This window comes from Lutra lutra, chromosome X, assembly GCF_902655055.1.
Source record: "Lutra lutra chromosome X, mLutLut1.2, whole genome shotgun sequence".
NCBI lineage: Eukaryota > Metazoa > Chordata > Mammalia > Carnivora > Mustelidae > Lutra > Lutra lutra.
In genome coordinates this window covers 95,934,383-95,957,673 of record NC_062296.1, presented here as the reverse complement: position 1 = coordinate 95,957,673, position 23,291 = coordinate 95,934,383, and the positions used below count along the sequence as shown (strand labels likewise).

The following is a 23,291-nucleotide window of genomic DNA, read 5'->3' as shown; positions in this document are numbered from 1 at the left end:
TGGAAGAATTTCCATTGTGGGTCCTCAACAGAAAGCATCTAGGTACAGATCACCTGTCCTTTAAAAAAAAAACAAAAAACAAAAAACTTAAACTCACAGATCCCTTTGTGAACTTTGAGTTTTGTTGGGGCTTAATCATTTTCCAGGCAAAGAGGTTACATTTCCTTGTATCATCACTTGGACTGGTTCAATGCCTTATATACGGGAAGTGCAAAGAGTCATTTTTCAAATCAATGATTTTAACTTTTTTTCTTCCTTCAAATCAATAATGTTTAAGTGCGTCAGCTAAAAGGGCTCTCAGGAGAGTATGAATTGAAAGATGGAGGAGAAGACAAAGAACCAGAATGGAGATAAGGAGATCTGTAGGTGATACGACTTGAGGTGGGATGAAAGTCAGTGAATGCCCAGCACGTGGATGGGATGTTACAGGAAAACTGGATGAGTGGATAGAGAGATGAGTAGGTCTCAAATGGGATAGAAGCAGAATGTAACTGAAGGCATCAATTTTAGGAAGAAAGAGGGTTAATGAACATTTTCCTATCTTGTGGAAACACACCACAAAATCTCCCTTGCTTGAGAAGTGTCAAAACTTCCTGTGTTCCTTCCTTTTCTGATCAGAACACGCCCCCCCCCCGTCTCCCCCCGAGGGCAGACTGGAATATTGTGCTCAGGACCACATTCTTATCAGACAAGAGGGTGTTCTGCTTAGTGGGACATCAGAGGACTTGGGATTTCAGCGAGGATGGAACAGTCCAGTAGTTCCTGCGTTCAAGTTGACTTTTCCAAAACTCATAACACATTCGATCTTAATTGAACTGTGGATATCTCTCATTGGCTTTCCTCCAACACCTTACACACACACACACACACCCCATATACCTTCACTATGCAAATACCCAAAGTAGACATGTGAAATCTAATAGACATCCTTTTCCATTAAAAAAAAAAATCTGCTTCCAGTTTGCAGAAACCTATTTCTCTGAACCAAAATACAGAATATTTAATGGAATTAATAAAGTAGAGACTCCTCATCTTCCTTTATCTTAACACGTATTAGTAGGGGATGCGATCGCTCAGACTTTCCCCACATGGTCACCTGCGGGTTCTGTCTGGGGTCTGTAGGTCAGACTCATGTACAAAGGGTCACTGTTTGGCATCTCACACACCCTCCGTGGCCCTTGAATCCAAAGCTAAGGAAGTCTCTCCTTCTGTCCACGTTTACCGTACTTTCGACATCGACACGCGAAGGACAATGGTTCTTATAGACAAAGGACGAACATAGAACAATCCTGTACAAAAGCAACGTGGTGTAGAACCAAAACACACAGAGGAGGAAGGCAGAGACCTACTCCTGACCAGCGCACCCGAAAGACGGAATCTTCCAGTAAACGATCATATAAGGAGATTCACATTAGATTCACATGAAATTAAATGGGTAATGTATTGACCTTTTCCATATCATCATCATTTCTATAATTAATACTGTTCATCACAATTTATAATGATGCAGTGGCTTCCTCCAAAATTGGTATAACCCCAAACAACATTCAGAGGAGATACACCAGGAGTGTTATTATCACTAATAACCGAGGTCACTAAATAATCGAGAAGGGTGACCATCTCAGCCAAGACAGCACGGAAAATAAATGACCGTGTCCGAACTAGCGGTATCAGTCAGCAACAAATAAAGTTATTCGGTGTCCCGGAGGCAAGGCTGTGCAAGAAAATAATGAGCCAATTGTTACAAAGGGACAGATTTGAGCAGACCAGTCTCGTGCCCAGTTTCCATCTTAAATGCGTTTTTTGCAACATTGTTTATGGTACGCACCATATGGCGACTTGGATTTTTGACACATTGTACGTAATTGAGACTTGTTCTAATGGTGAGAAACATCTAAGTTGCAAATGGGATGGAGTTAGAGTTCATCTGATGGGAAATAAGGGATCGGTCTCTTCTTGGGAAATGATTTGGCTCTATTTTCCAAACATGTAGAATTCACACTACCCAAATAGTATTTTCTTCACATACATGATTACTCAACACTCCATAAGGGTATGATTCTACATTCAAATGGGCGAAAACTTTCGAGCTGGGGGAGAGACGCCTGTGATCAGAAACGTACTCCAGTCAAACCATCGTCACAAAATGCTAAATTCCTTTCAATGAACCCCTGTCGGGTAGATATTTGTTTAATCATCTTCCATAATTCTCTTCCCTTACAAGCGACGTCTACACAACGTCAAACATCCAGGGGACACACGAAAATGGCAATCACCGAACTGTCTTCCCGTAGGTTGCCTGCTGATGTGGATTGGTTCAAACGTCTGTCTCACTGTGGTAACTCACTTAGGTTTCCCTTTGTCAGCTGGATTCTGCCACTGTCTGTATACAATTGGACTATCTGGGATTTGATGAGAAGAGAAAGGAAATTAATTTCTCCTTTATCTCACATAACCCCCCCAAAAAAAGAGAGAGAGAGAGAGAGAGAACACTATTGTCTTTGGATGTTCTAAGACACTCTTCCAAGAAATGAATTTTAAAGCTTTCTTGATGATTAATTTCTGTAATTCACATAGGATGCTGAAATTCATTTCACAACTGTGGCTGAAAAAGACAAAGCTTAGGAATAAAACAGAGCAGAATAATTCTCTGCTCTTAGGAAAAAAAAAAACTGTATTCCCTCTAAATTCTCTTTTATTAAAACCACACTCAGTCCTGTCAGAAATGATGGTCCCTTGTTCCCATTCCTTAAGCTGAATCCTCCACAATTACAATAAATAATTATGTTATAGACAAGAAACATGTACTATGCATGGGATTAATGTTTATATGAGACCCCATATGCACAAGCAATTTTGCTGATACCTTCTGGTTCCCTTTCTGACGACTGATTACATTCTGCTAACATCGGACTACAGAGAGGTTACATGTGCAGGATATGGGGGTAAATCACTTTATATGGATTAATGACTTAACCTCCCTCCCAGCGCACCTCAGACACACAAAGAAAAGGGAGGGGAGGTGACCTACAAGCCAAGTGACTGGACTGCAGTTCCTCAGCTGCTGAGGGGCCAAGACGGCATTTTTAACCCAAGCAGGCATGGTTTTAGAGCTGTTCCTCTAAGCTCTAAGGAGCAGGGAGGAGGGAACCAACTTTACGTTAAAGAGCATGAAGAATCGAAAAAAACAAGAAGCATCACTCTGGCCAGAATACATCAGATCTTGAGGTCTAGAGAGGAAGACTGGGGAACCCAAAATATTTTGCTAGCATAGGAGCATGTAGGACAAGAAGCCATTTAGAGATACAATTGCCATTGTGAGTGACATTTAATGGATGTGAGAGGACGACATAGACGTTTTGCTATAGGTCATACATGGAAATTTCTTTTAGGTGCCTGGATAAATTTAAGTGTCCCTTTAGCATATTTAGTAGGATTTGCCGTAACACTGTGATAACCCAGTGGGGGAAATGTTGGGTGTATGTGCTATAGATTTAAGGTCTCAAATCTGCAAAGTGCCACCCCATAGATGGGACCCATATTGTCTTCCTGGCACCCGTGTGGGAAAGCTGCTGTTTTAAAGACCCAGCATTAGGAGAAGAGCATTTTTCTGTCAGTAACACTTGAGGTTGAAAGGGAAGCAAAGAAGAGTGTCAGAATGGGTATGGGTTCCAAAGGCTCACCACAAAGCAATTTTTCAGTAAGATGACTTTGGTTTCAATTAGGGTAGAGACTTGACTGTGCCTTTCAAATAGGTGTGTAACACACTGCCACAAATGTTGGGGGCATCCAACAGCAGTGAATGGGTATTATCTTACAGTTTTTTAGGTCAGAGTTGCACGGGGCTGAAATCAAGATGGCAGGCACGATGGGGCAGCTTTCTGGGGCCCCCAGGTAGTATCCATTTCCTGGTCTTCTCTAGCTTCTAGAAGCTGCCCACAGTCCTTGCCTCTTGGCCCCATGCCATCCTTAAAGTCCAGAAGGCTAGTCGTGTCTTTATAACATTGTCGGCACGCTAGCTCTGAAGTTCTGGGTCTCCCTGTTCCACAATCCAAGGTCTTTGTTCTTAAATACTGGGCCCACCCGGCTAATCCAACACCCCGCTCCCTTGATGGTCAAGTCAACTCATGAGCAAATATAATTCCAGCGCCAAGCTAAATTCATTCCCCCTTTGCCACAGAAGGTCACAGAGTGACCAGTTCCATGGATCAGGCTGGACACCCCTTGGAGCAGTGTATATGCTACCTCCAAGTGTCTCTCTTCCCGAATGAGGAATGCTTGGTCTGCTACCCTCGTGAACATCTACATCATGCCTGGCACGTAGTAGATACTCGGCACTGTTCTTGGCAACGACATCTCGTTGTGCCTGATCAAGTTGTGCCGAAGAAAGATCTAAAATCCTGACGTGTCAGAGAGGAATTCTCAATTCCAAATCTGAAACACGGTGATCTACACTGGTAAGTAAATGCACTGATATGAATTAAGAGAGCCCACAAAAGGGAGGTCTTTGGAGAAATCGGCACAATGCCGTGATTTCAATGGGTTATGAAGGATGGGGAGTTTTATTCAGTAAGTGAATAACCAATAATTTTTTCCCAATAGTTAAATATCTAAAGCTCCATATTGATTCTCAAATGGATGCAAATGTTAAAAAAAAAAAAAAGGATGAAGAGAAGCCAGAAAACTCGTAACAACAGGCTGTGACGTGTTGTTCGTACAAACATGAGGTACGTACCTTCACTCACCAGCAAAATGCCGATTTATAGGAAAACAGATTCTACCTGGGTTTCTGATTCTCTTGTCACGATCGTGCGAGACACTGTAGGCAAAGACGCTCTGAAAAACCTGAAAATGTAAACAGGTGGCCCCGGGGTTTTTTCTAAACGTTCCATGGCTTTTCCACGGGATCGCCCTTTCCCTCTCTTTATGTTCCCAAATTCCTATTTAAGACGGAACCACAAGGAAAAGGCCACACTGTTTATGGTTTGGAGCCACGGGCTTGCCCACCCACACTGGTTCTGTAATCAGGGAGGTTATTGAGTTTTGTCCCCGAGGGTGGTCTCCTTCAGCCCAGCCTCTGCAGGAAAGCATGCTGCGGAGCGCCCGGGGTGCCAGGAGGGGAAGCGTGTCCCATCTGCGACTCCTAGACAACGGGGTTGATGACGAGAAAGACCACAACCCAGATGGCTTCTGCAGGGACACGTCTCCCTGGGTTTGGGAACAGTGAGCCTTGTCCACACTTGTGCATAAAGCAGCCACTAATGTGCCTCAGCCCATGGTGTGCCAAGAGGGCACCCATGGGTCCCTCTAACCCCTGAGCATTGCATTCAGACCTAGACCTACAAGGTAATGGGGTGATCTCTTAGCATCACGACGAGGGACACCCCCCAGCAGAGATTACTCACATCATAAAGCCCCAGCTTCCCATTTCTTTCTCTGTGCATCCTCTGAGATCTCAGTAACTCAGCCCTGGCCTCGTGTTTCAAGATTCCCTATGCGAGCTACCTCGGACCATTTACGTGCAGGAAAACACAATATGGTGGCGTCATTGCAACTCAGGGAGATCATGGGGCATGCAATCCCTTCTTTCAGACCTCCAGCCAAATCTTAATGGAAAATCATTCTCCAAGGACTCGAGGAAAAGAAAAATGGAATTTCTCCCCTCGAAGTGACAAAGGACACAGTGCGGTTTCTACAGTAGATGAGTTCCATGATTCCTGTAAATCCCTGCTTTTAATTCCAGGAAGATTTACTTCCAGGCTTCTCTCTCTCCTTGCCTAAAAATAGCATGTGCAAATGGTAAATGAGAAATGTGTTTACATTACAGTACAACTTTAGTCTGCTTAGCCTTTCTAAAAAATGTTTTTAATTTGAAACCTACACAGAAGAAATTATTGAATGTTACTACCATTGCATGAAATTGATAAGTCAGACATCATTGTTTTGTTTTTTTGTTTTTTTGTTTTTTTTTTTTTTTTACAAATTTTCACTGCTATGTTATTGAAAACAAAGGAGCCATTTTGTTCAAGCAAGCACATTATTTCCAAATATAGCCAGAATCATCTAAGGACACCCATTTGCCACGGAGATCTGTGAATATTGGAAGGAAACAAGGTGCACATTGATGTTAATAACACAGATTCTACACAATGAAAGCCATCCGTTTTATGAAATGTGCCTTGCCTGTGTAGTTAAGACAATGAGTGGTTTTCCTTTGAAGACTCAAAGGAGGGAGGGAGGGAAAGAAACAGAGAAGGAAGCAAGGAAGGAAGGAAAAGACAGAAGGAAGGAAGGAAGGAAGGAAAAGAGAGAAGGAAGGAAGGAAGGAAGGAAGGAAAAGAGAGAAGGAAGGAATGTAGGAAGGAATGAAACTAGGGAGGAAGGAAGGAAGAAAGTAAGGATGGGCAGGAAAGAGAGAAGGAAGGAAGGAAGGAAACTAAAATCTTAAGTCATTAAAGCAAAAGAAACCCTGTTTCATAACCTTCAGTTTGCTAACTTGGACATAACAATGTTCTTAATTCTATTGTTTTCTCTAGATTTTTCTATAGATTTCATCTTTCTTTATAGACGATGTAACTCTTCATGTGGACATGGGTGATCAACTAGAAAGAAACACTGTAACATGCTGAAAAGGCAACGCATGATAGTAATTAAGTCATTAACTATAGCACTGTCCATTTCCTAGATGCTCAATAAATACGAGTGTCATAATTTATACGTTAGGGCAACAGCGGCATTCAGAATATGAAGAAAGAACAACCGGGTTATAGAAGATGAATCCCACACAGGACATTCTAAAAGCCTGCTGGCCAATCTGACCTCCAAGCGTTTGAAGGATGTACTTACCATCTTCCGTGGGCACGTAGATGTTTAAGTAAAGGCAGTCCTCGTTCTGATCTTGCACGTAGGTCATTAAAGTATCCAGATTCGCAGTAAACCAGATGGGCAGCATATCGTGCAATAAGGACCTCTCATCAAGATGCTGGGGGCACACAGCCGCGAACTGAGTGGCGTTCCGAACTCCAGTCCATGAAGAAGGGGGCTCCGGGGGCTGAAACCGCCTCTCTCCAGTGGGGGGCGAGGCATAGGGGACCCCCAAGTACTGTTCCACTGGACCCAGAATCTCATTGGGCAATGGTGTTCTTAGGCCCCGGATTTTGCCATAATTTGTGTTGACGACCGGGTACTGGGCTTGGCTGTCGATGAGCGTGAAGCGGATGACAAGAGCCGTTATCCACAAGAGAACACTGGAGTTCAGCATGACGCAGACCGGCGTGAAGAACAGCGGCACCCATAACAGTCCCTTGGGTCTCGACATTGTTCACTGCCACATCCGCGGGGTTGTGTGTGACACGATTCCAAGCAAGCAAAGCCAGGAAGCAAGGCTGCAGACAGAGAGGGCTTTCCAGGGAGCAAAAGACCCAGGAGAGAAGCCCCAGTGGTGGGTCACAGACAGAGCCCGAGGTTAAGGACGCACCCAGCTGTTTTCTCGGGAGCCCATTGCAGGAGAGAGCAGCACTCTCTTAATCCTGGGAGGGAATTCCAGCACGTGTGATGCTCAAAGATGCGGGGACCATCCAACACGTCCCAAGGACAAGGATTCCTTAGGAAAACTCCAAGGCAGAGCAGTCCTCCTAATGGGGAAAGAAAGCAGATGAGAATAATGAAGCCAAGGGAAGGCATGCTACCCACATCTCTTCCGTGCAGCGCTCAACATCATTCAATGAAATTCTCATTCAGGATCAATCTGTCCACGCATGTCTCCACAGAGAAGAATCTAGCAGAACAGAACTTGCCTTCATTCTCACCGGGCACCCCATTACCTGGAACGATGCATGACGTTTAGAAACGTTCAACAAGTCTCCGTTAACAAACAGATCCCCAGAAGTTATACCTGTTGTTCAGATGACTGTAGTGATGGCTCCCAGTTTCACTCTTTGCAAAGACTAGCCAGTCAGGGGATGGGTACCCCCAAAACAGTGTTTCTCAGATGTCTAAGGAAACTGCCACTTCTCCCTAAGGGGATATAGGCATGGAGCCTAGCAACATTGTTCAGTAGAGAGGAGAAGCCATGTGGGACCGGACCAAACTGGCTTTATGACATGTAGATAATCGTCAGATATGCAAGGGAGCAAGAGAGTGTAGGCTCTGGATTCTAATCCTTTTGGGGTTATTCTGTGGCATACACCATTAGGCTACACAGATCATCACCCTTAAGTGCCCCCTCCTCATAAAAACTGAGCAGGACGAAAGATCGCACAAGACTTAGTAATTCCCACCAGAACATCATTCCCAGGTAAAGTTGTCCATACAGCCATCCTGATTTTCACCTAAGCCATCTACAGTAAACCTTTCAGCTCTCAGCCCATTTCGTTTATATTTTTGTTTATTTTGTTTTAGCAGCCCATTTAAATTTTTTAAGGTTTTATTTATTTATTCGAGAGAGAGGGAGAGCACAAAGGCAGAGGGAGAGGCAGGTCCACCCTTGAGCAGAGAGCCCAACATGGGGCTCAATCCCAGGACTCCAGGATCATGACCTGAGCTAAAGGCAGACGCTCAACCGAATGAACCACCCAGATGCCCCAAGCAGCCCATTTTAAAGTCTGGTGGTACGTTGGACCTACCCTCCCACTGAGTGTGATCTCCCAGACTTGTCAGGATGTAGATCCTAGGACTGTCACTAGAGAAGTCATTCCTCTGACGACAGTAAAGAAGATTGTGCCTGAAATGACAGATGCTGGCAAGGATGCGGAGAAAGGGGAACCCTCCTACACTGTTGGTGGGAATGTAAGCTGGTGCAGCCACTCTGGAAAACAGCATGGAGGTTCCTCAAAATGTTGAAAATAGAACTACCCTATGACCCAGCAATTGCACTGCTGGGTATTTACCCTAAAGATACAAACGTAGTGATCCGAAGGGGCACGTGCACCCGAATGTTTATAGCAGCAATGTCTACAATAGCCAAACTATGGAAAGAACCTAGATGTCCATCCACAGACGAATGGATAAAGAAGATGTGGTATATATACACAATGGAATACTATGCAGCCATCAAAAGAAATGACATCTTGCCATTTGTGACGACGTGGATGGAACTAGAGGGTATCATGCTTAGCGAAATAAGTCAATCGGAGAAAGACAACTATCATGTGATCTCCCTGATATGAGGGAGAGGAGATGCAACATGGGGGGTTGAGGGGGTAGGAGAAGAGTAAATGAAACAAGATGGGATTGGGAGGGAGACAAACCATAAGTGACTCTTAATCTCACAAAACAAACTGAGGGTTGATGGGGGGAGGGGGTTGGGAGAGGGGGTGGGGTTATGGATATCGGGGAGGGTATGTGCTATGGTGAGTGCTGTGAAGTGTGTAAACCTGGCGATTCACAGACCTGTACCCCTGGGGATAAAAATATATGTTTAAAAAAAATAAAATTAAATTAAAAAAAAAAAAAGAAGAGAGAGAGAAAATCACAAAGAAAAAAAAAAAAAAAAGGTTGTGCCTGAGTGGCAAAGTATGGTAAATGACCCATTAGCAATACAAAACATCACATGATGTGTAGCAAGCAGTGTAGCTTGAAAGAGAGCATTCCTCAACTCCAAAAACAGACAATGATGCTTGGAAAGATGTTGTGGGCGATTCTGAGTGTTTCTAGACTAGGGTATAATTATGCATTTAAATGGATAGATGAGCCCTTATTGAGTGATATGTCAATAAGCTCATTTTTTTTTTTTTAAATGGAGCTGGATGGGTCATGGAGCTCTGCCACCTCTGGGGGGGAATTCCTTAGTCCCTGACATCCTGGGCCAAGTTCATCAGAGCTGAATGAAAATGCACTCCGAGTCTGGGTTTTACCAATGACAGTGAAAAAAAAGCATCTCACCCAACGGTGGTTGTATGTGTTCCCTTCTATCTTTGAATTCTGCCGTGCACAACACTTGGCTTTCTGCCACCCTGTGATCCAATTTCTGAATAATTAGGAGGCAGACAAGAACAAGAAGAAGGTGATGACATGTTTGGAATCTTTTGTTTTCCTCAAAGTCCTTCTGCTTTGGAACCAGCATCCGCTGTTCCTCCTGGAGCCTTCCGGGCGATAAAAGGAGACGCCATGAATTTGTGATTCTGATGGACTCAGGTCCCCAAACGCTACGTCTGTGAGCTGAGGGAAGTGAGCCAAGCTGCCTGAGATTTAGGTAAATGGTGTATCCTAGTTTCTTCCTGGGGTGTGCACTATGCAAAGGTGTAGGGCAGAGAAAAATGCCCACTCAATAAACACGAAATGGTAGGACCCTAACCGGGGGCATCCTTGAAAGAGTCCTGCCTACAGAGACAAAAGGCACAGGCTCCAAAGTCAGCCTCGGGTCACGGGGCTGAGCAAGTGCAGAACAAAGAATTTAGAATCTTTGAGCCTCCCTTTCCTGATCTGTTTGCAGCTGAGAGTGAAGTGAGATCGTGCACACGAGGCGGCACACCATCCCTGGAAGGCAGAGCTCAGTAAATGTGGGACTCCGTTGGTGGGTTTATGTCAGGACTTAGAAACTGAGTTCTGTTGGGAAATTCTGGCCCACTCAACTCTTCTCCAAGTCAACGTGGATGAGAGTATCCACAAGCCACAGACACATGACAGGTGCATAAGCTGAGTCATGCCTAGACTTTACGCTGAGTCCAAGGGTCAAGTCTTTCTACTGCCCAAATCTACCCCCAACCCACCAAGAGAGTGCTGAGGGCTGGAAAGAGATCATGGACCAGCAGGACCCAAGAGTACGCACCTGGGGGATGTGAGCACTTTCTAGATAATATGCATACATTTGGGGCTGTCTTACTCATTTCCTCGCTTTTTTGAAATTTGGCTGATTTGCACAAGTCATTACAATTGGAAACCCACTGTTTCTGAACCTCAAACCTGCTGACCCTGTAGACCACTAAATGACCATCCCAGAGGAGGAAACAGAGGTCTGAGTCATCCAATATGGAATCTGGTGGCCATGCATCTGATTAAGGATCTGTGTGTACAACGAAAGATTACGATATGTGTGCATGTGTTCTGTGTGTGTGTGTGGGGGGGGTCACATGTTCAAGTATTTGTCAACTTTAAAAGTCTTGGCATTACAATTCATAAATAATTTTTTAAAAATTCTAATTATTAGAATTCTAATTATTAGAAAAATTCTAATTATTACAATTTTAATATTAAATCAATATTATTTAAAGTTATATTCATTTATATTATATTTAATTATATTTATTTATTGAATTATATTAATTTATGTTATATTAAATTATATTAATTTAAGGTTATAGTAAAATTATATTAATATTATTTAAAATTAGTAAATTAAACTTAAATATTATTAAAAGCCTAATTATTAGCTGAATAAAAGAATTTAATGGAAAAAAAGTGAAAATCATAATTTCCTTGAAGATATATGATTGTAACGTGAAGAAGCGCTTTCCAGCATGGTTTCTCTGCCAAGGTTGCACAGAGAGGAGTATTTCAGACTGGCATTTGGACGTGATTTATAACTTGATTGGGTATTTTAGGATGATTCTCTACAGGGCAGTCACTCTGCCTGAGATTGTAATTAAGACAAGGCAGAAACCATGCAAGCATATCAGAATATAAATGGCTCAAAATAAAAGTCGCCATGCATTTCTCCCCAAAGCGTGCATCCCTCCAACGGAGACTGGTTTCACGTTAAAAGATGTGTTTCATTAAGAACAGCCCGGACTAAACTTATTTTGGTATTTTGAACCAACAAGGAATAAAATCACGTCTTCTGGGCACTCAAGGCGTTTCCTTTCCAGGCTGTGACAAATACGTTAGAGGACAGAGCGCTTTGGGGATGTATCTTCAAAAACACAACCTCCAGTCCCCTCAAAAAGGGAACAAGAATGAAGGAGCTTGAAGCAGCCCTACTCCGTGCTGCTCTCAGCTACAGGGAAAGCCTGAGAGTCACAGAGAGATCTGATGCCAAGAGGCACTTTGAAGAGTCACTTTCATCTGACATCATGAAGCATCAGGACAAGAACAGTAGACCCTGGTCCTTGCCCAAGTTAATGACCTTGTACAATAAGGCTCCTGTGCTGTTTACTACGAAAGCCTAAAGACAGCCAGTCCTAAAACTATGTGCAACCTATAGGTATCACTGGGGTCCCTCCCTTTTGCTTTTGGGGAACACACCAACTTTTCCAGTCTCTGAGTGGGGTCTGGTCCATCTTTTGTCCTCGAACACAGAGCTCGCCCATGAGGTAGCCCAGTGAATGTGTTACCTAGAGGAACAATGTTCACTTTGTCAATGGGCTTATACAACATACAGACACACACATACACACACATATGTGCACATATGCGTACACATGCACACACCCCTGTCGGTCCCTACTAAGATTCACTCAATGCTAGCCATCAGCCAATTGGCATATTATTTGCATATATTTATATTCTGGTCTTTTCTCCTAGGGGAGCAAGGTTACACTCTATCAATAATCTTTGGTCAAATGTTACAGCTCATCGCCCATTGAGCTCTGCACTCACTTTTAGTTCCGAAAATCAGATCCCATACAAGTCCGCCATGTTGGACCATGATGCTTAAATGTAAATAAAGTAATTAGAGAGGAAGATAAAGACACCAAGGAGGCAAGATGGGTTCTTCAAGGTGGGTTTATGCCCCACAATAGCCTCAGCAACAACAACCTCACCTGCCCACCCTATTTCCATTCTTTTGCTGAAGCTGAGTGGGTCAGGAATACATCTGAGCCACAGTGGAAGGACCTGGAGTTTACAGCAACAGGATCTGTGCAACCCAGACTAAACCCAGGACAGAGAGAGAGTGGCTTCTATAGGGTCCAGTCAAAACTGGCTGGTTAGAGAGACACTCAATAGTATATAGTCTGAAAATAGGATTAGAAGTAAGATACGGATATTCTAGAACTATGTGGACAAGAGGACCTACCATGGTGACATCTAGGACCAAAACCTACAAGCAGGTCAATATGTATTATGTAAATATCACCATTCTAGGTCATGGGAACACCGTGAGGGAAGGAGACATGATCCCGCCCTGCGACACGTTTCTATTTCCATGAAACTACCCCTCACAGGGCTGCTTGCTTCCTCAATCACGTTCTGTGCGTTCAAAGAAAGCAGAGGGATCGGCATGTATGAACAACCCATTAACACATTTTCTGGGTCTGATTCAACTATTACCAAATACGATTTCCAAGTCTAAATCAAGTAACTTGCAAACGTCTCCAGAATGTGTGTGTGAACTTCTGTCACCGAACTCGGTCATTCATCTTCAAAGTCAGACCATCCTGTTTCCTGAATATTATCACTTACATGTCTTACATGTGCTGAAAATCTCATTTTTGATTCACTCACATTTTCTCCGTATTTTGTTCCCTCTCTCAATAACTAGTACCATTAATTTTTTTTTTTTAGTTATGCAAGTTTGATTAAAAACCATCTTAGGGGGCTCTTTTCCATGAGTCCATATGATAAACCCTCGGATGGGCCAAGGGTCTCACAGGACAGGAGGCCTGACCTCATTCATTCTTAGCGAGATACAGAAGAGATCAGAAAGACAAATGGTATTCATTTGTTCAGAAGACAAATAGTATTTAGTGTTGAGCAAAGATGTGGGGTCCAACGAGATCGTCATAGCATCCTGGTGAAAAATATATTTATTTTATTTCTGGGGCATCTGGGTGGCTCAGTGGGTTAAGCTGCTGCCTTCGGCTCGGGTCATGATCTCAGGGTCCTGGGATCGAGTCCCGCATCGGGCTCTCTGCTCAGCGAGAGACCTGCTTCCCTCTCTCTCTCTCTCTGCCTGCCTCTCCGTCTACTTGTGATCTCTCTCTCTGTCAAATAAATAAATAAATAATCTTTAAAAAAAAAAAAATCAGTGCCATTCCACTGGAAACCAAGTTTGTGTGCCATGAGGAACTCGAACATAGAGAAGACTTTCGTACCAGTAAACATAAACACACACACAGTCTCACGTACATACTACCTGGTATATATCTTCTCCATCTCTCCTAAAGAGCTGCTTTAAAAAAAACTTATTTACTCATTTATATGAGACAGAGAACATGAGTTGGGCAAGGGCCAGAGGAAGAGACTCTCCAGCAGACCCCACAGAGTACAGAGCCCAATGCAGAGCTCGAGCCCACGACCCTAAGATCATGACCTGAGCCAAAACCACAGGTCACATGCTCAACCAGCTGAGCCCCCCAGGTGCCTCTAGAGAGTTTCTTAAATATTTGTGTCTGCAGACATGCACAAGAGTGTCCACGTACAGTCAGAGTCACACATACACACACACAAAAAAAAAACCACACAAAAAAAGTAGGATACCCCAGATGCCTATTATTATGGACTAATAAATGTTGGCTCCCCCAAACAGAATACTATACAGTAGTGAAAAATGAATAAAATACAGACAGTATGTATCAAGATGGAGAAATCACAAAAACAAAAAGCAAGTCACAGAATACATATGGCGTGGTTTTATTTATATAACATTATACAAAACTAGAAAAGGCATTGTTTAGGGCTATAGTTGTGCTAAAATATTAAAACTGCAAGGCCATCATTAAAGCCAAATTCGGGGATAGCTGTTGTGTCTAAGACACGAGACAGTGGGGCTCAACCAACATGGATATGCAAAGATAATTGATAACATTCTATTTTGTGGTCTGGCACTGGGTATGTGTGCTTAATTTTTGTTTTTACATAAATATATATAATTTATATACTTCCAGGTTTATATGTAGTACACATTTTAGGAGTATGATTCTTTAACAGTGCAAGCTTTAATCAAGAGTTGCATGTCTCAGTGGGTTTGCCTCAGTAACTTCATCTTCCCATGCACTATGGAAATAGATTTATAACCTGAAGGAAAGATGGAGACTGTTTTCTCCAAAGTTATGTTACGAGCCCAAGGGGGAAGAGGCCATCTGCTAACACAGTCCATAAAAAAGAGCAGGGCCCTGGTGGCATTGTTGAAATGGAGAGTTGGGTCAGGTAAGAGCCCCACTGCTCTGGTCAGTAGTTAGCCAAGAGACCTCTAGCCCATCACATAGGGGCCAGGGCTTCTGCTCCCTGACCTACACAGGGAGGGCTCAGACCAAGTCACCTCTTAAGATGCCTTCAGCCTGAGGATTATCGGAAACCACACACTATTATCCTCGAAACAGTGTGTACGTGAAATATGGAAGCCGGTGGGAACAGAACGTGGTGCAGAGAAACAGGAGAACCTAACTTTAGGGAGATAATTGAGCTGGAAAAACAAGAAAAGATCTATTGTGTCAGAAACAGCTGGAATCACCTTGCAGCCATCCCCACCGCCCCACCCCATCCCCGCTAAGAAATGCATTTTGCAATATGTCAGACATAGATCAGCGGGGTAAAAACATCATCAACGTCATTCACGTGACTCTTTCATCAAGAGTCAGGATGAACATGCTGTTGTTTCCAATACACTGATTTATGGTACTATTTGTTCAGTATAAATAATCTACTCCCTTCCTCTCATGTCTAATTCTATGGAGTTATTTCATAAGTTTGTTCCTAAACTTTTTATATATATATATATATATATATATATATATATATATATATATATATATAAAAAATACATTGTTCACATACATAGACATGGAATATGTGTTATACTGAAACACTATATATCCCATATACACAAGATCTTCCATATATAGGTCTACTGATGGAAACTGATAATGTGACATGAATATGCACCTGTGCATGTGTGTGTGTTTCCAAACTAAACCAATGAGATATTAAGCCCCTTAGGTTCAGAAATTATGCCTTCTCCATTCTTTGTAGATCACCACAGTGCCTTGTCCAATGGTCTTTGTGTTGTAGATTGTCAAGAAAACATGTTATGTGTAATGCTGATTATCCCTTTCCAAAGACAAGACTCAAGAGCCCCCAGAAGAATTAGACTCAAATACACAAGGAGACGCATCGCAACACGTATTTGTCCATGTGTTAAATAGCTAGGGGACCATCTGGGGTTGGTCAGACACGTGCCCTCTAGACTCCTGCTGCCTACCATTAACCCCACCTTCAACTCCATCAGCAATTACCAAGGAGAGTGTAAGCCATCTTCGCATCCAGTTTCTTATCTATGAAATGGGCACAGTACAGAATGTGACACAGGGCCATTAGTGGGTACACTACTCCAAGTGTGTGGGTACGTATGTGTGTGTGTGACTACATACCCATATAATTATAGAGTTTATATAAATATATATAGATATAAACATACGTAAATATGTACATACATAGGTAAATTTAGAACAAAAGTATCCTTCCAAGAAATGCTCGCTAATCAGATTTACTTTCTGAGGTCCTAGTCACTGCTTCCACTTGGAACCCACTCTGATAAGGAGAGGCCCATCCAAGTCCCATCTGAACATGGTCTACATCCCAGTTGATGACATAAAGCCTGTATTGAAATTCCTACAATGAAGTACATGTACGGTCCATTTCCTCCTTCAGGACTGTGGGTATGTGCAGGATAGAACTGGGATGGAGTGTCTAAGAGATGCATTTAAAATTTTAGGTATGTAGAGAGAGCTGGGTTCTTCAAGATGGTAATGGAGGAGTTTGAACTTCATGGATGTGCATACGAGCTTACCAAGATTTATGGAGAATGGGAAAGATAATACCAGAAGGAACACTTCTGGCTAGACCATGAGAAATCTAAGGGCAAAGACCCGAGATGATTAATACTTGCAGTGGGAAAACAGAAGGTCTTGGCAGAAGTTATTAAATTAAAGGGAAGAGAAAAGATGCAGAAGGAAGTCAGATAAGACAAGGGCAGAAGAACTGGCAAGGTCATGTTCCCTAATGTTCTCCTTAGCTCGCTTCCTGTCGGTACCACCTTAAACCTGTATGCCGACACCCAGCTCCATTCATGTTTCTGACCTAAACCTCCTTTGTGCCCCATGGTCTAGCTCCTGTGGTTTCTACCCATAGGAATTTCATCTTGAAAACAGGGAGACTTGGTTCTCCTGTGGTTCTTGACACATTAATAGAACATGGCAGACTCTTTGACACTTTACCAGTTTCAGCCAATTTCAATGAGAACTAACTTAAAAAAAAAATAGCATTTTGATCCAGTTTGGAGACTAAATTTGTCTGCACGTCTGCAAGCAAAGGACAGACTCCGGGTGCCAGGCACTCTTGATGAGCTCTCAAAAGGCTATGTCTTCACATCGTTTATAGTTATGATAAAATCTAAATCACTAAAAGGCAATATTGAAGATAGAGAGGAGCTGAATGAGTCGTCCTGCAAAAGAAAACGATCAGTTTGAGTAAGATTTGCACAGTTATTAACAACGCAGTGTGACTTGGAACGGCAACCTCAGGTGTGGTGGGTTTGCAGACAGATGGTGGAACACTTGTGGTGGGTTTGCGGACAGATGGTTGAACACGTGGACCCTCTGAGGTTAGTGTGCACAAGAAACGCATGCTCCCGAGGGGGAGACAACCACAAGAACCATCTCAAGTGATAATGAGAAGGAGGTCTCTGCGGGTCTTTAGTAAGTAGCTTCGAAACTGCCGTTCACAGCCTCTCCTAATGAGCTGTGTGCTGTCCAAAATGGAGGATGTCTTCAGAACGTATCCCAAGACACCATCCATGACCCAAGAACCACTTTGATGTTACATAACCCCAGCAGGAGTGCCCTCTTTTCTCTCTGAAGCCTGTACCCTCTCTGCCTACTTTATCTCCTAGGGAAGGCTGCTTCGTCTTGTAGGAAAGACCCTGTATTTTGGAAATTACTATTTCTGTGTGATGTTTGCTCTGACTGTTCAGAGCAAAGTTGAGTTTCGGATGTCACAGTCACTTGTAATGACAAGGTGACGGGATTATAAGCTATAGGGCTCCAGGTTATGAAACAATCCTTTCTCCAGCACATCTTCCTTCCTGAGCACGACTCTGGCACCAGCTCCCAGGATTTGTCTTCTGTCTTGAGCACCAGATCCCCCCAGTCCATTCCCAAAAATATCTGCTCTGCTTCCTTCCACCAGGAGTACTGGTGTGTGAAAACAGAGTCTTCCCCAGAAATGGAGACATTACAGAGAGGTTTCCTGCATGGGGAATCAGAACCTAACAGAGATGACTTTCCAGCTCTAGGACATGACTAGGGCTTCTGAGATCAGGAATATGGGCAAGAGGCTTCCCTTAAAAGCTGTTCCTTCACACTGACATGGGATGGGAGAAGAGAAAGGAAGGGGGGAAGCTGCAAAATAAAGGGTCAGGTTCAGAAAGGAAGGCAAGAATAAGAAGTTCAAAGTTGAGAGAACCAGGATCAAGTCCAGAATTCATGACGGGACTCCAAGGCATCTCCTTGCACATCTACCTCCAAAGCCTCAAAAACATTATCACAAGATAAAACCCATTAAAATGAAAAGCATTTTGCCAAGAAAGGCAGTAAATAGCATTCAACAATAATTGATCTTGAGACCTGAAAGTTTCTCAAGTAAAAATGAGAGGGAGAGCATAAGCCACTATAATGCTATTTTTTGGTTTTATTTTGACAGAGAGGAATTCTCCTGCTCTACCCACCAAACTGAGACCTAGTCTGTCTCACACCCATCCCCCAGCTCTGGCTAAAGTCCCTACCTACACACGCAGGCTTTAAAAAGGAAATCTGGGTAGAAAAATGTTTAAAACCCTTTCCTCTAGTGAGGCTCCATGATCCCCTCTCCTACCCAGATGACCTCCCATGGACGCCCTTCAGGGGAAACTTTCGAGGGTTCTATGAATGGAAACAGATAAATCTCATCTTTGTTTTTGTTGAATGTGAACAGAAATGTGGTGTTTTCTCCTCCAGTTAGAAACGTCAAGTGTAACACACACAGACACAAAACACACTCAATAGTATCAGAAATTCCTGCAATTTTCCCCCAATAAAAAAATCACATATATTTTCCTATCAACGTAATGCTATTGCAGACACCTGAAAATACTAGGTATACTCACCACCACTTTGAAATTGTGCATTTATGAGGCTCTTAAGCAGATCTGAATATGTAATACAGGAAAAAAGTACATACATTATTACGGCAGATTTTTTTAAAAATGATAAATTGGTAATCCTTCCAATCCTTCCAATAAAACTGGTCTCCGTTTGGCTGATATCTAAGATCTATAAAGAACTCCTCAAACTCAAGACACACAAAACAGATAATTACGTCAAAAAATGGGCAAAAGACATGAACAGACACTTCTCCAAAGAAGACAGACAGATGGCTAATAGGCACATGAAAAAATGTTCATCATCACTAGCCATCAGGGAGATTCAAATCAAAACTACATTGAGATACCACCTTACACCAGTTAGAATGGCCTAAATTAACAAGACAGGAAACAACGTGTGTTGGAGGGGATGTAGAGAAAGGGGAAAACTCTTACACTGTTGGTGGGAATGCAAGTTGGTGCAGCCTCTTTGGAGAACAGTGTGGAGATTCCTCAGGAAATTAAAAATAGAGCTTCCCTATGACCCTGCAATTGCACTACTGGGTATTTACCCCAAAGATACAGATGGAGTGAAAAGAAGGGTCATCTGTACCCCAATGTTCATAGCAGCAATGGCCACGGTCGCCAAACTGTGGAAAGAACCAAGATGCCCTTCAACGGACGAATGGATAAGGAAGATGTGGTCCATATACACTATGGAGTATGACGCCTCCATCAGAAAGGATGAACACTCAACTTTTGTAGCAACATGGACGGGACTGGAAGAGATTATGCTGTGTGAAATAAGTCAAGCAGAGAAAGTCAATTATCATATGGTTTCACTTATTTGTGGAGCATAACAAATAGCATGGAGGACATGGGGAGTTAGGAGAAGGGAGTTGAGGGAAATTGGAAGGGGAGGTGAACCATGAGAGACTGTTGACTCTGAGAAACAAACTGAGGGTTTCGGAGGGGAGGAGGGTGGGAGGTTGGGGGAACCAGGTGGTGGGTATTATGGAAGGCATGTATTGCATGGAGCACTAGGTGTGGGACATAAACAAAAATTCTGGAACATTGAAAAAAAATAAAATGAAATGAAATTTAAAAAAAAACAGGTCTCCTTTTAAGCTTATTTCTCTTAGAACTTAAAAGTATTGTTTTTATTTTTATTTTTTTTTAAGATTTTATTTATTTATTTATTTGACAGACAGAGATCACAAGCAGGCAGGGCGTCAGGCAGAGAGAGAGGCATACGTAGGCTCCCCACTGAGCAAGAAGCCCGAAGCAGGACTCAATCCCAGGACTGTGGGATCAAGACCTGAGCTGAAGGCAGACGCTTAACTGATTGAGCCACCCAGGGACCCTAAAAAGTGTTATTTCTAGAAAAAAAGGTTCATTTTTCAACAAGCTGACAAAGGGGTCTCACATAATTACACACATACCCCAAACATTCATGGTTAAGAAACCTTGACTAATGGCCAAACTGTTGACACAACCCGGCTCATGGAGGTGACAGCTCTCGTGACCTGGTGGATACAGCAAAGGTTACAGCACAGCTCTCTGCTGGTGGAGAAGGTGAATGTGGTTGCGTGAATGAAGACCATCTAACTCAACTATTTTGTACGAGCGTTTCTGACTCTTCCTCCCTCCCTTGGGAAAACCTGCTCTTAGCATCAGTCCACCATGAAAATAAACAACCCTTCCCTCCACCTGCAGGTCTCCCTTGGCTCTGGTCATATCCACCCAGGTGAAGGACGTCTTCCTTCAGCCCCCTCTCCCTGGACACATTTGGTGGAACCTGAGACTGTGTCATCTTGGCCTCCCTAAAACCCAAACCTGTGCCCACAACAAGTGGTTAATAGGAACATTTTAGCTTTTCTCATCCAGGAACCAAAATACCTAAGTGTGCCCCTTGCGTAGGTGTAGGGAGCTGGGCAGTGGGAGTCATCTGCAAGACCAAGGTACCTCTAACCTCCACAGAGACTCCAGGAAGCACATGGTCTTTCTCTCTCTGAACCAAGCCCCTTAAATTTCAAACCTACAACTTGAAAAATAAAGGAATGCTAAATTGGCTGCTGTGTGCTCAGGGAGAGTTCCTTCTCTGAAAAAGAATGCCAGTGATAAGAAGAACTGATAGAAGCTCTGCTGCTTCTCCACCCTGTCCTCCAACCCCCATGCTCCATTTCTCAGAGAAAAGACCAGGAAAGTCTCAATATTATATAATCTCCAGAGTATTTCATAACAAATGGCAAAATCCTGAAACTCTAAACGGGTAGGTCTCTCTCTCGCCTGTATGGGCATTCCTTTTGATCCCTTTGGAATCTCAAAACTCCTTGTGTTTCTTAAATATATATATATATATATATATATATATATATATATATATTTGGGATATATATATAAATATATATATATATTTATATATATATATATATATGGGAAGATTTCTTTCTCTCAGTCCCCTCCTTCTCTATACAGAAGGATATAAAAAGGTTGGTTCTTTTTTTTTTCCACTATGGAAATCAGATGTCACAGATTTTCTGCAATTAATTTTAGCTTTCCTTGGCTATTTTCAGACCTCCTATTAAGAGCTATTCTCTTACCATAGCCTATTCCTCCGAACCCAATTAAACCCAATTAAATCCTTTGCCACAATTGTTCTATTTCCCCCATGTTTAATTATCTCTTAACAAGTCTGTAACTGCATGTTTTCAATTGGCCACCCCAGACGGTGCCACTGAGAGGATGCGGTACACACATCTATGAAGTCTGGATGTGAAATTATCACCTGGCAAACTCCCCTGAGTGGAAAGGTACCGAGAGGGAAGGTTCCGTTTTATTTTAAGAGCTCCTACTGCAACTTGAAATATGAGAGCACTATCAGCCAGTCGCGTAAAAAGGCCTTAAAACAACAAATAGAAAACAACTCGCCTCTATAAAGTACGTCCTTTGAATTAACTAGGTCACTGGGAAAATGTGCTGAATTTATGCAGCCCAAATAACTGAGTTCAATATGTATTAGCAAATAAGGTTCAGTTTTATATGTGTGTGCCTCGGTGTGTACACATTGGTGTGTGTGTGATAGACATTAGCCGCTTCCCGAAGCTTTGTAGAGACTAGATTAAAATTACAAGCCCCACCCCCAATCAGGACATTTTTGGTGTTAAATTTCATCTCGCCGATTAAAAGCTTATAGAAATACATGAAGGACTATTTAAAAAATTCATCAGCTGTAAGGATATTCTAAAAGAGCAAGCTTAGGAAGCCAAAACTCATAAAAAAGCAAAGGAAAATCAGAAGAGGCAGGATAGAGACACAGCTCCCCATCAGAAACGCTCTGGTTTTTCAGATCCCGGAAAGGGACCTCAAAGGAGGAGAGACCGCAGGCATCTCCAGCAGAGAGGGGGAAGAAACCAGTCAGGTCTCCCCAAATCAGTAATTCGAGGAGACTGAAGATTATGCCATGGTGTCAATTCTAAATGTCAGCACTGCATGAGTTTAATGAGTTAGCTTCTCCGAGGATAAAAGGAACTCAAAAAGAAATGCTTGAGGAACTCAGCAGCATCTTGCTGGTGAACATGCAGACCTACAACCTGTCTGATTGGGTGGAAGATCCATTGAAGAAAGGTAAATGAGGCTTGCTGCAAAAGGTAGGGAATGTGGTCTATGGATCATGGCCAACACTCATGTGTAGGAACTCAGTCCTTCCCACCGTAGCAGCTTGGGAAAGAGCAGGTCATAATGAAAGAAAATTTTGCTCCAATACAAGCATCCTTGAGCACTGAGCAAATTTCTGGCACCGGTAATGATGTCCCTGGTCCTTGATTGAAAGGAGCTCACAGAATGAGACCAGAGGAGTGCTCGGAGCTCCTGTGCGGGGCCACTTAGGATGAACGCCAGGGAAATGCAAACGGAGAAAATTATATTTAATTCAACCTCATGTGCAGTCACCGAAACAGGAGAAAGTGGAACAATTATGTTGGAACCGCGCCATGGACCATACACAATGGGCTTCCCGTAGGAGAGGCAAAGCACTCCAAAACAAGAACGTTCTGTGACTTCAGTTAAAGGCCAGGGGTGGGGGGTTGAAGGGGTGGGGAGAGAAGGAAAACAACCAGAAAATAGAAAGCTTTTGAGAGAAAACATTAGGTCATTTTTAAGTGATTACAGGCTTTCTCTAAAGAGCACATCACATAATAGAGGGGACAAAGATGTGACTGAGTGATGAAATTTGCTCAAGGTGCATTCTTCATTTATGTTTTCAATGGAAGGCACCATGTCTAGATGAAGGGAACGGTGG

The 23,291-nt window shown here is 42.9% G+C and overlaps 1 protein-coding gene across 5 annotated transcripts in view; it reads right to left on the bottom strand.

Annotated features, from left to right (window-relative positions):
* The window catches only part of NLGN4X (neuroligin 4 X-linked), a 311,928-nt gene that overhangs the window by 230,067 nt on the left and 58,570 nt on the right, over nucleotides 1–23,291 (bottom strand). For all 5 annotated transcript variants that reach the window (XM_047716551.1, XM_047716553.1, XM_047716552.1 and 2 more), the window contains exon 4: nucleotides 6,847–7,634. In XM_047716551.1, coding sequence (XP_047572507.1) covers nucleotides 6,847–7,318 — 472 coding nt within the window. In that variant the 5' untranslated portion in view covers nucleotides 7,319–7,634. The remainder of the gene's footprint in view (nucleotides 1–6,846; nucleotides 7,635–23,291) is intronic.